Source organism: Anoplolepis gracilipes, chromosome 8 (assembly GCF_047496725.1).
Source record: "Anoplolepis gracilipes chromosome 8, ASM4749672v1, whole genome shotgun sequence".
Taxonomy (NCBI): Eukaryota; Metazoa; Arthropoda; class Insecta; order Hymenoptera; family Formicidae; genus Anoplolepis; species Anoplolepis gracilipes.
The window spans coordinates 9328136-9341106 of NC_132977.1; the positions used below are offsets into that span (position 1 = coordinate 9328136).

General features: G+C 28.8%; 3 protein-coding genes across 6 annotated transcripts; 2 read left to right on the top strand and 1 right to left on the bottom strand.

Annotated features, from left to right (window-relative positions):
• The first annotated feature begins 109 nt into the window (after positions 1–109).
• Positions 110–8152, top strand: Yl-1 (Vacuolar protein sorting-associated protein YL-1). The gene is made up of 7 exons (XM_072898462.1): positions 110–601; positions 675–892; positions 954–1136; positions 1370–1589; positions 1744–1962; positions 2280–2521; positions 7906–8152. The coding sequence occupies exons 1-6, from the start codon at positions 468–470 to the stop codon at positions 2509–2511; spliced, it is 1206 nt and encodes a 401-aa protein (XP_072754563.1). The 5' UTR covers positions 110–467; the 3' UTR covers positions 2512–2521; positions 7906–8152.
• Positions 3025–10450, bottom strand: Rab11 (RAS oncogene family member Rab11). The gene is made up of 5 exons (XM_072898470.1): positions 10073–10450; positions 7948–8143; positions 7039–7313; positions 6395–6551; positions 3025–4573 (listed from the first exon to the last, which is right to left on the bottom strand). The coding sequence occupies exons 1-4, from the start codon at positions 10110–10112 to the stop codon at positions 6415–6417; spliced, it is 648 nt and encodes a 215-aa protein (XP_072754571.1). The 5' UTR covers positions 10113–10450; the 3' UTR covers positions 3025–4573; positions 6395–6414.
• Positions 10451–10740: 290 nt separating this feature from the next.
• Positions 10741–12837, top strand: LOC140669031 (zinc finger C4H2 domain-containing protein). Of its 4 annotated transcripts, none has more exons than XM_072898466.1 (5): positions 10741–11382; positions 11469–11640; positions 11760–11941; positions 12062–12286; positions 12389–12837. In XM_072898466.1, exons 1-5 carry the CDS (start codon positions 11324–11326, stop codon positions 12516–12518), a joined length of 768 nt encoding a protein of 255 aa, XP_072754567.1. In that variant the 5' UTR covers positions 10741–11323; the 3' UTR covers positions 12519–12837. The 4 variants fall into 4 exon arrangements, with proteins under 4 accessions (XP_072754567.1, XP_072754569.1, XP_072754568.1 ...); XM_072898468.1 differs by having other exon boundaries at positions 11016–11382; positions 12077–12286; XM_072898467.1 differs by having other exon boundaries at positions 11017–11382; positions 12062–12277.
• The last annotated feature ends 134 nt before the right edge of the window (positions 12838–12971 follow it).

A 12971-nucleotide genomic window follows, 5' to 3' on the forward strand; every position in this document is an offset into this window, starting at 1 on the left:
ACCAATCAAAACATAGAAATCTTTGATCCTTTTGATTGGCCAACCAAACAGTTAACCTCTGTTCCGATGAGTAGATTTTCGAACACATGTTCTTACAAAAAAGATGATTCAAACACATGCAAAAGAGAAAAATGTTAGTTTGTATGTGAGTTGTTAGATGAAAGATAAGCTATCAATGTATAAAATATAATTCATTAGTTTTTCAATATATGACATGTAATGCAATTTGTTTTGTATGTAAATATATAATATATTTACTAAGAAGATTAAACATAGCATTCTAAAGATCTCATAACAATATTCTAACCTAACCTGTATATACTTGCATGCAAAATAACTTCCTCACATTAGAGGCTCTATAAAAAAAATATTTACATGCTTGACAAGTGTATAAGTGAAATGCTTTATCAACAATAAGAATTCTTATTAATTGTATCAAGAATTATAACTCAGAAAGTCTCATAGCCATGGCTGCGACAAGAGAAAGGCGTACAAATGCTGGCAATAAAATGGCAAGATTGTTAAATGAAGAAGAGGAAGATGATTTCTACAAAACTACATATGGTGGTTTTGATGAAGTAGAGCAAGATAACGATTACATGTTTGTGATTACATTTATAACATTTATGATATGAAAAGATTTATAACAAATTATATAAACATTTAAATTTTAGGGAAGAAGACGAGGCAGAAGATGAGGTGGATTCAGATTTTAGTATTGATGAGAATGATGAGCCAGTTTCTGATACTGAGCAAGAGGGGCCAAAAAAGAAACGTAGATTAGTAACGAAAGCTTATAAAGAACCTAAACCTACTACATTACATACTCAATCAACACCTAGAGAAAAGAGAATTAGACAATCAAAACAAGATAAAACTTTGGATAGTATAGGTAATAAACATTTTAGAATAAATGTTTCTTCCTAGAACATTCAACATATTATTTTGTGCAGAAAGAAAATCAATACGCCGTTCTACCGCGGCAAAGTCAGCAGCTACACAAAAACGCTTGCGTGAAAGAAATCAAGATCAAAGGCGAAAAATAAAAGTTATAAGACATAATACATGGAAACCAACACAGGAAGAATTATTAGAAGAAGCCTTGCAAACAGAAGAAATTAACATGAAATCGTTAGGTATATATAATTTAAGTACAAGTGTTAAATAATTTATTTAAGCATTTTCTGAGTAAAATTAAAGAACAAATTAAACGGAAGATTGCAAATAATTAACATTAGCTTACGAAATATATTCCTTTCTGAAAAATTATGGAATGAAGGAAAGGAAAATATATCACATTATTAAGAATTGTGTTTTTGAAAAAAAAAAAATATATAACATTCTAAATCTTGAATTATATATATTGTAGAAAAGTATCAAAAATTAGAAAGTGAAAAAAAGACTACTAGGTCTGTGAGAAAGCCACATGTTGGAACAATGATTAGGTATCAGTCATTGTCTATGCCAGTCATGGTATTATCCGAAACGTGTGTAAATGAGGACGAAAAAATCAATGTGGAATGTGATGATGAGAAGAATGTAAATACAGTCTCTAACACAGGTTCTGACAACTCCTTAAAAGAAGGAAGGTATATATATATATATATATCTCTAAATTTGTTTATAATAGTAATAAAATATAAGAATGCATAAAAAATAGGCTAAATATAGGCTTCAAATATTAAATAATTAATATTTTATTCAAATATTCATTTATCTAACTAAATAAATCTGATTTTCTAGTGGAACAGAATCAAAAGCAGATGGAAGAGATAATAAGGAGGAATCTGTAAATATTGCTCCACCTACTTCTACTAAAGAAAAAGATATCCATGCCGAAGAAACTGGAACGTTTTATGAACGCACATTTATTACTTTTGAAAACGAACAGTCATTCTTGGATGTGTTTAAAAAACCCACGCAACAAAGGCCTCCATTAAAATCTCTTTGTGCAATTACACGGTAAAAAAATGCTACTTAAACTACTTAAATTTATTTTCATATTTAAAATTATACATAATATTATCCGTCGTCTACAATGGCAACAAACAGTACAGAGTAAGCAGTAAGCAGTACGAAATGGGATTCGATCATTTGATCGGGAGTAACGAAATGAATAAATCCCATTTCTTACTGCTTACTCTGTACTCTGTACTGCTTGCTGCCATTTTAGACGACGCATTATAGTCTTGCATTTTTTAAATTATACTTAATCAAGTAAGAATTATTATATCAAGATTAATCTTGAGAAATTAAAAATTTGTTTGATAAATGTATAGGTTACCTGCGAAATATCTAGATCCTATGACACAGTTGCCATACAAAAATGTACAAACCTTTCGACTACTTCGAGAAGCATATTATCAACAGTTAGAAGCTCGGAATGATCTTAATGATACCTCTCAAAATCCAGAATTATTGCGATGGATTGAATGGCGACAGAAGAATCATGCTAATTCACAGAAAAATACTATTCGTCTGGAGCCAGCATCTTTACCTGCACCTTCATAAGTTTTTTGAAGTAAGTAATAGTTTTTTTATTATATTATTTATATCCTTAATCTTTGAATATAAATTTAAATATTTTTACTATCTATATATTATAGTATTATAATAAAATAGTCCATTATATTATGTATAATATTTGTGGGTATTCCACATTGGTTTACATAAATTCCACATTGGTTATGTATTAAAAATTAAAAAATAAGTTTTGCTCTTTTGTTAAAATATATTCTAATAAATCAAAGAATTATATATAGAACATTCTATATATTATGATTAAATAATTTTATGTAATTATTAGTATCATAAGATAAAATATTACATTATTTAATAATAAGTTATATTTCATAAATTTTATCTACTGCAATCAGCTTTGTAAAATATAAATTATTGATGTATACACATATGACTTTATTTTTTGTAAGGAGCATTAATTCTATCATGTAAAATGTCACAATGTAAAAATAATAATTACACAACTTATAAGCATTTGTGGATACACATATTACAACATGTGTCTTAAAAGCAAATTTGATATTTTATTAATAAAATAACGAAATACACAAGGCATTATTAATAATAATCTATATATATTATTGTAGACATAATATCCCTTCTGTGTGTATTTAACTGAGAATGAAACCATCTTATAATATTTAAATCATTTTTCAACTGTATAAATTTATTCTACTTAGTGTATAAAGGAGATTGAAATTTGCTTTCCCTAAGTATTCTGTAGTTTGTATAGCCTAAGGATACAGAATAAATCAAAAGATGTCTGTAGAAAACTATGGTCACTTTGACATTGCTTGTACACATTACAGTTTTGAGTTACAGTCCATAATAAAGTAATAAGCCTGCTATATCAAATAGTAATTATATTTGTGATTATCTTATCATCTTTAAGATTGCTTCGAGAAACAACACATTATTTCTCATTTCTTACAATGAAGATATACATATGTATATATGCATATATACACATATATACATATATATACATAATTCATGATAATATAAATTATACATATTATAAATCAAATTAAACGCACGCACGATGCTATAATTATCTTTTATTAATCTTGCTTGTTCTTAATAATCTTCCTAAAGATTATTGTTATATAAGTGACAATTTTTTTTATAAACCATCGATATCTTTTACATATTCCATCGAGAAGTAGACATCTGGATTTGTTAACATTTTTACTCACTCTCTTTATTTTATTTCGGATACAAGCTCGTGTGTGAGACAATAACGTATTACAGTATAGCCACACAGAAAGCAAGATTTTGAAAAATGCCTACTATACAGCTTCATTTATAACCGCGTTTTCTTGTACAGTTTTTCCGGTAAGAAGTCTGGAGTGAAAAGCTCCGTGTAAAAATAAAATAATCCCGAAGCATATAGTGCCCAAGAAGCTTATACAGACTAGTATATCATTATTTACGAAGAGCCGAGAGTGAGCAACAAGAAAAAACAATCTGTTTTCACACCTTGCCTTTTTATCATCACGTCGTGTAAGACCGTTATTTATATAGTATTTGTTTTTTCTATGCAGTGCATGTGATAAAGTACTTATTCATGATATTTCATTGCATATACGACCATAAACTGTTCACATACTCACAATCATACTACGCGTTAAGAAGAATCATTTATATATATATATATATATATATATGTATTACAAAGAAGCAGTAATACAACATTTATTATAACATAATTTATATCGTGACAGATAGAGAGACAAAGAGAGAGAGAGAGAGAGAGAGAGAGAGAGTAAAGATGATCATTTTCGCGGATAAAGATTGAAACGCATATATTCGTGCTTGTAGCATTATACAATTTTTTCACGTTTATCCTTACTTGATTATTTCCACGAATAATGCATACTCTCATATGAATCGATTGAATGTCCTCTCTCTCGCAAGGATGGTAGAATAAAACCTCTTCTAGCATACGAGATTACATGCTTGCGCATATAGTCTTAACTCTTGTTCTGTTATACACCTGTTATATCTACCATCAGCTAGTATTTCCACTTTTCCCTCCTCCATATGACTGCTTCTGTAAAATAAAATCAAATAGTCCTTTATGGAATTGGTATAGCACTTAAACTCTAAATAGTAAATGTATTTAAAGTGAAGTGTTTAAAGTAAATGATAATTAACAGTTTGACATAGTTTTCACTTATTCTATATTTATTTAGAAATAATATAAAGATATAATAAAGATGGCATTATAAATAGAAGTAAATGTATCAGAAATATATAATTAACTGATACATATAAATAATACTCTGTGTTATTATTGGCTTTAATACTCATTAACATACCTTTTTCATGTTGCTTTCTTCAAACATATTTTAGATGTGTTAATGTACTCTCTATTCAAGTACAAGTAATCCAAAAGAAAAATGGTGTATGTATTATATCAATAAGATTATAAATCCTTAAGAGTTAACATGATCCAGTATTTTACATGAGCATGATAGAACTTCAAGATCCATTTAGAAGAAATTTTAAATAGAAAAACTCATGTATTAATAATAATTAAATTAATTATTTCATCTATATATATATTCAATATCAATTTTCATTGAAATTCTCTACTTTACAATTTCTAAATAAATTATAAAAGAGAATTAAAATTATTTTGTGCCAATTATTAAATACGATTCCTAAAATTAGCAAACCAAAGAAAATGTTAATAAATGTTAAAAAGAAAGAAAATATTATATATTCGTTTATACATTACTCAATATATGCAATAAATATTAATATGTTGGAATATATATTGCTATAATCACATAAAAAATGCAAAATTAATTTAGCATATTTTAGTTAGATATTTTAAAATTTATATATATATATATGTGTGTGTGTGTGTGTGTGAATGTGTGTGTGTGTGTATATGAAAGCCATTTTTATATTATTCAAAATTTATATTGATGGGCTATACTTTTTATTCTAGATTATTTGTAATGCGTTCTCAGTGTAATACATATTTATTGGACATAAATTTCTATTTTTACTGCTTTGCTAAAAAATCTTGTTACATAGCACTTGATCTAATTATACAAGATATCCAAAACCATTGGATGTTTCCTTTTCAACAGAAATACTTTGATCAATTCAAAAATCGATCTTTTCTTAACGAAAAAATTATCACAATATTTAAATTTTCAATCAACATTTTGTATATGTTTTTACATTTAAATCTCATATTAAAATTCTATTAAAAACCATTTAATATTAATTGTAGAATATGATTTCAATATTCATTTGTTTTCTTGAAATTTCATGATAAAAATTCATAGAAAGTCCTCACTTTAAATCTCTAATTAGTTAAAATTATTATTACTTTGATATATTTTTGTTGCAAAAATATTGATTCCAAATTAGAAATAAATTATACGAATAAGAAGACTTGTCCAATGATTTTGAAACACCCTGAATAAATCACATAATATATTCTCTGCAATAAATAATAATTTTAAATATTTAAAGTATCTTCTTACTAAAAAATTAAACGTGTAAGTCTTTATAGTATACATATATAATAGAACAAGAGATAAAAGTTCAATATTTTGTTATCGAAATATGGCTTAACAAACATATAGAATACAAATTATTGGAATGAAAGGAACATGATAGAAGTATCTTTAGCAATATTTAATTTTGATATATGTTAAAATTAACTCAATTTACAATCAAGTTAACATTTACAATAAACTAACCAGTGTTTTCTTATAGTAAATCTATCCTATCATACAAAATAATCATCCCAAAAACTGTTTGCATCATAAACGAAATCTTTTTTCGTTAAAAATTATATATTATTCAACTGTACTTCCGTGATATTCATACTGTATTTGCGTGTACACACATTTTAAGCAACAAGGTGAGTCACTGGCAGCACTGCTTACGCATTCCCTCAGCATTCATTGTTGGTTTGACTTCAATTTGTTCTACGTTCTGTGGCCGGATTGTATCACCTTCAGGTGGGTCTCGTATCTGCTTTTGCGATACGATTCTGTATATTTCTGCAAAAACAAACGCAAAAATGATATATATAAAACTATATATATGTATATGTATATGTATATGTATATATATATATATATATATATATATATATATATACATATATAGTTTTAATTTTATTTGAATAGTATAATTTGCACTCTTAAAAAATTAAAAGTATTTGTGTGAAGTTAAATAATTTTGTTAACATGTAAAATTTATGTTATGAAAATATGGTATAAAATTGTATTATCTTAAATTTGTTAATTAGATAAAAAAAATTTTACAATTTAGAAAATACATTTCATGTAGTGATAAAAATGAAGAAAATTCTGAATTCTATAGGAAAAAAAATACATATATAAAACACAGCACAGATATGCAAAACTGATAGATTGAAAGTATATGATAATTGATATGTAATGTTCCCTATATTCAACAATCAATTCAATGTATACTCTATATAATATCTATGAATATCACGAACAAGATCTTAAAATATATTACCTGTTAATATATTTTGAAACGCTGTCTCAACATTAGTAGAATCTAAAGCAGATGTTTCAATGAAAGACAAGCCATTCCTCTCAGCAAACGCTTTAGCCTCGTCAGTTGGAACAGCACGCAGATGCCTTAAATCTGACTTATTTCCCACTAACATGATCACAATATTCTGATCAGCGTGGTCCCGTAATTCTCGTAACCATCTTTCCACATTTTCATACGTCAGGTGTTTCGCAATATCGTACACAAGTAGTGCACCAACTGCTCCGCGATAGTATCTAATAATTCGAAGAAGATTATTAATATATATATTCATGTCATATTTATAATATAAAAATAAATAAAAAATTATATAATAAATATCGAGCTAATTTCAATGAAATAAAGTTTTTATTTTCAGTTTTATTTTTTTCTAAATATAAGCGATATTTTAATTGGATGAGAAATTATATATTTATAAAATTCATTAATGTGTATTAAAAACAATTTTGGTAAATTAAGTTCTTTATAATATAAATAACAAATTTTAATTTACAGTGAAGAATTTAATTGAATTGTTATAAATTTTATTGTTAGAACTTAATTGAAAAAAATACTTAACAAAAATTTAAATATAATAATAAATAATATAAATCTACAAAATTTTATTGTTATTATAAAAAATCAATACTAATATTAACATTTTATTATTTAATTTTAAAAATTAATTATTTTATCATTTAATTTTACTTTACTGTTTTTTTATTTTTGCAATCTATCAATCTTTCTATAGCAATATGTTAAATATTATGACTTGCACAATTGCATAGTCATTATATCATGACATTACTTAAAATATTTTGTTATAATATATTATTGTCATTTTTTTAGATTTTTTTAAATATGACACAGAAAATGGAAATTTAAACTTACGCAGAAGTGATCGCACGATAGCGCTCTTGCCCAGCTGTATCCCAAATTTGAGCTTTAATAGTTTTACCATCTACTTGTATACTGCGCGTTGCAAATTCGACTCCGATAGTAGACTTTGATTCCAAGTTGAATTCATTTCTCGTAAATCGGGATAAAAGATTACTTTTCCCTACTCCAGAATCTCCAATAAGAACAACTGAAAATACAGAGAGAATTGAATAAACAATTCAAATTAAACATATTTTATAATAATCTTATGTAATAATCTAGAAACAGAAAACATATTTTTTGTGATAATTATTTTAGTAATTTAGTAATAATTACTTAAGGAATTTTAGTAATAATTATTTTAAATATTTTGTTACTTTAAATATATCAATTTATGCATTAAGAGAAAAAAATTATTCTTTTTATACTTATAAAAAGCCACTGTATAAACATAATTGCTATCATTATGATAACTATCTAGATATTGATCATTCAAAATGATAGATTATTATACATTATCATAAAAAGGGAAAAAATATGTAATCAAAATTACAATTTTATAGTGGTAGTACATATAAATTATATATTATAAAACAAAAAGGTTTTATTTTATTACTTTTTATAAATTAAGCTGTTATTTAATTTAATAATGTGAAAATTATAAGTAAAACAAATATTATTATCAAAAAGTTCTTGGAGATTCAATTTTATAATTAAAATCAACATTCAGATTTTTACATGATAGGTACAAAAGTTTAATGACTTTGAAAATAACAATTGATAAATATATACAACACAATATACTTTTCTTCTTTCTATAAAGCTGAAAAAGTCATGAATTAGTGAATCAGTGCCATATCGTGGTTATATTATTAGTGTGTGTGTGTGTGTGTGTGTGTGTGTGTGTGTATATGCATTGTTTCTGTATATTATTATTATTTGATCATCTATAGGAAATAAAACATGTGGTAAGCAGAGATATAATTGGTTCCCTTCATTTCACACATGCTTGAAAAGTGTTAGAAATTTAAATATTTTATATAATACATATAAAGAATATTATAAATATGTGTGTGTTGTATTTGTATGTGTGTGCACATATGGATATGCTAAGTCAACACATTCTATTGTGTGATTTCTCGTAAACATTTGTAAACATAAATAATATAGATTATGTAGTTGTATAAGAAACGATAATAATAATAATATTTTTATCATTCTTTCATTTTGAATAAAGAAATCTAGAATAGAATTTTGTTATATCATTTTTATTTTTAAATTTCAGCTATATAATAAAATCAATTGTATGCATAAATAGTATTTCAAAAATGCTCATAAATACCAAGAAGAATATGATTAATTCAATCTACATACATGGTATGACGCTGTATGCTTTCAGATCATGACAGTGATAGATTTAAATGTACATGATTATATCTATATCAAGTCAAGGGTCAAGAAGCTAATAAAAGTAAGATGTAGTAATATTGAATTATCAAATGAAAATCTATGCTTGCAAAGAGTGAAAAAACTAATTTACGTTAATTGTGAAGAATTAAGAGAAAAAAAATTCAAAAAAATGCAACAATTGATAAGAACTGACAATAGTGTTTATGGTAATTTTCTCTCTATTTTCTTCCTCTCTCTTTTGTGACTTCCGAAAACGCGGGGCTTTGTAGAATGACAAGGTCGAAAAAAATTTCATATGTATCACACGGTACACACATCATACACACACACACACATACACACATGTACACGTACGAGGAAACAGATACCGTGGACATGCATCATACATCGTGTATATTCGATACACACATGTATATCGCGCGCGGTCGTCAAAATTACATGCGTAATGCATATAAATCGGGGAGTTTTCGGATGTTTATAAAAAAAAAAAAAAAAAAGTCGCTGACGTGACGCGAGATATGGTCGCGAGAGGAGTAGCCTTTTCGCGCGACGATGGGTCATCGCCTCTGATGTCATCGTAACGACATACCGTCGTTTACGTCCGTGCAAAGTGACGTACGACGTATGAACATTACCACGGCGGAAATGGGGACCGATGGGAGTCGGGAAGCATTCTCACGAATGTATACATGGAGATAGCGAGATAGGAAAGCGCGATGAGATTTACCTTTAAATAAATAATCGTACTCGTCGTCCCGAGTGCCCATCTCGATCGCAGTAAGCAACAAGCACCTTTCAACAAGCCGACAAGTTGAGTATCCCTAGGGTTGTCGGAACCGTACTACTCCGCGGTGCGTATAGCTTATATACAAAGAGACAGGAGACCACACAGGAGCCGCGATTAGCTCCCGTACGTTGCTCTCGTGTCAGCTGTCGCGGCACGCGACTACGGGCGAACGTGGCCGTCGCGCAAAACGATACGAGACAAAATTAGAGGGAATCCAAGGGCGGTGCGCGGACGCGAGCGAACGCAACGGCCGATACAATTATTTTCGTTCTTTCAATTCAACTGTACAATATGGCCTCCTTTCTACGCCCCTCCAAAGCCGATACAAAGCATGCATGCGCAATCCGCTGCCTGTCACACGCACGCGCTGCCCAACGCGACCTCTGCACCTCTCTCGCTTGTCAATTTTATGTATAGTTATTTGGGGTGCACTCCGTTTTCACACACCTTAAAGTGTTTAATGGACCAATCGAGATAAAGAATGTTGAGCGCTTGGAAGCGTTTCGTTGGATGCTGCGAAAGTTTCGAATCGTGTTTCGTTCACCAATTAAAATGGAAGGGGTAAAGATTTCTTCGCTCTGATTGGTCAATCGAAAAGGCTTCAAAACTTTGTCTGAAACGCGTTTGAGAGAAAAATAAAAAGAAAAAATGTTACATACACGATGAACCTTGTTTCTTTGCATCTTTTAGTAATTATACTATAATTTTTCTATAAATAAAGTGGAATGATTTTTCCTATCTCGCGTATACGTGCTGCCAGATTAGGATATTGAGCGAAAAAGTTGAGAAAAAAATTTTGAATCAAAGCGCCTGTCAAGATTACAAGATCCAGCATCCCAGATGGCGCATCTCGCGTTCATCTCGATGAAGAGATTCCAAGTTCGCTATCTTACGCGGGTAGATGAAAAAACAATTAATGAAACGCGTACGCTGTGTTTTTATGATACCCTGTCAAATTAAATCTGTCAAATCGTTTTGTAAAAATCATCCGATACGCTAGGGTTTACATCAGTTTTACATCTACACAGTTTTTGTAATTTTACATAAGATTCCTGTCATATGCATACATTTCTTTTGCACTAATTGCTGCGATAGGGAATATGCAGAGTTCAACGAGTTAAGAAAATTATACAATTAAAATTTTGCAGAATATATATAGCGATAAATAATAGAAATCAGTTTCTCTCCGAAATGTCAATGCCTGAGACAACAGTAATTTTTGCAAAGCTAGAAGCTTTAAAGGACATTAGGTAATATATATATAATAGTTTTTTAGATATGTATTATTACACGTAAAATTTACTTGCTAATTATAAATCTCTTTGCGTTTCTCCAGATCGAAAACTCTTCAACTGGAGAAACTGAAACAAAGAATATTGCAAGAGGTGGAACAGACCGAGCAAGAAGAGAAATGTTTATTAGAATACAAACAAGAAATGGATTTGTTAATGCAGGAAAAAATGGCACATGTAGAAGAGCTGCGCCAGATACATGCAGACATTAATGCGGTGAATTTATGTTGCTTTTTTTTATGAGAAATAAACAAGATAGGATAAAATTATACACAATATAAAATTACATGGAATTAGGTTTTCTTTTTTGTTGCTAACAGTTTATATTTTATTAGATGGAATCAGTTATCAAGCAAGCGGAGGAAGCACGTAACAGAGCGAGAGAAACTGCAAAATTGATTCATAACAATGACTATCAGCCGTTGAAGCATGACATTGATCGTATGCGTAGGGAATTTTTGGGTTTGGAGAGATTACCAGAGTTATACGAGACTGAATCAGATCTTATCTCCCCAGAGTAAGTATATTAATTAGGTTTAAAGCTGTTAAGCTGCTATTACAAAGAGTGTATCTACCTCCAGTTAATAAGTGGAGAGTGATATTACAGACTGAGCTGAGTTAAACTTTTATTGTGTAGACGGTTTGTTCATAGTTACTTTGAACGGCCGATGCAAAAGGCAGAATGGAGAGTAGAGGTACGAGGTGACGATTTATTACCGCCACTCGGACTACACCATCCTGGACATCCAGGTGGTTCGACACCTTTTTTAGCTCCACAACCACTTCAAGGACCAAGCAAACCAGAACCTAGGCCATTACCACCAGCACCAGGGCCCCCAGCTCCAACATTCAGGTACCACTGGTATATCTCGACCTCCTTATTACATTTTTTCTGTGTAAGACTGTTATGCATCTTTATTACTATTGCTCTTATTATTAAAAATATCTTCACAATGTTTTACAGGCAACAACCACCACCTATGAAGTCTTGCCTTTCATGCCATCAACAAATTCACAGAAATGCACCAATTTGTCCACTCTGCAAAGCAAAATCGCGTTCGCGTAATCCCAAGAAACCAAAGAAGAAAGATTAATTAGAAATATTATTTATATGAATAATCCATACATTTGCTTACAATTTGTCTTAAGATATATATATTAATCATTTTTTGTAATCCATAGAAACTATGCACTTTTATCATATCGGTAGCATTTATAAGTGATGGCACACCACACTCAAGTCTTTATATATGTCAATTTTTTAATGAAGAACTTTAGGTTTCAAGGTTTTATTATATATTCGTGTTAGACTATATAAAAAGAAATGTAAGAAGAAATGATAGTCAAATATATAATTTCTACTATTATAATATAGAAATAAAAATAAAAATTTAACATTTGACAACATTGAAATTTGTGTTCCTATATCTTATTATTATATATTTATATTTATCTTATATAATATTACTAAGAGAAAATTTTATGCTAGTGTATTATAGTATTAAAGGTTTAATAAGAAGTTCGAAGAATTTTTATCCTTTTTTCAA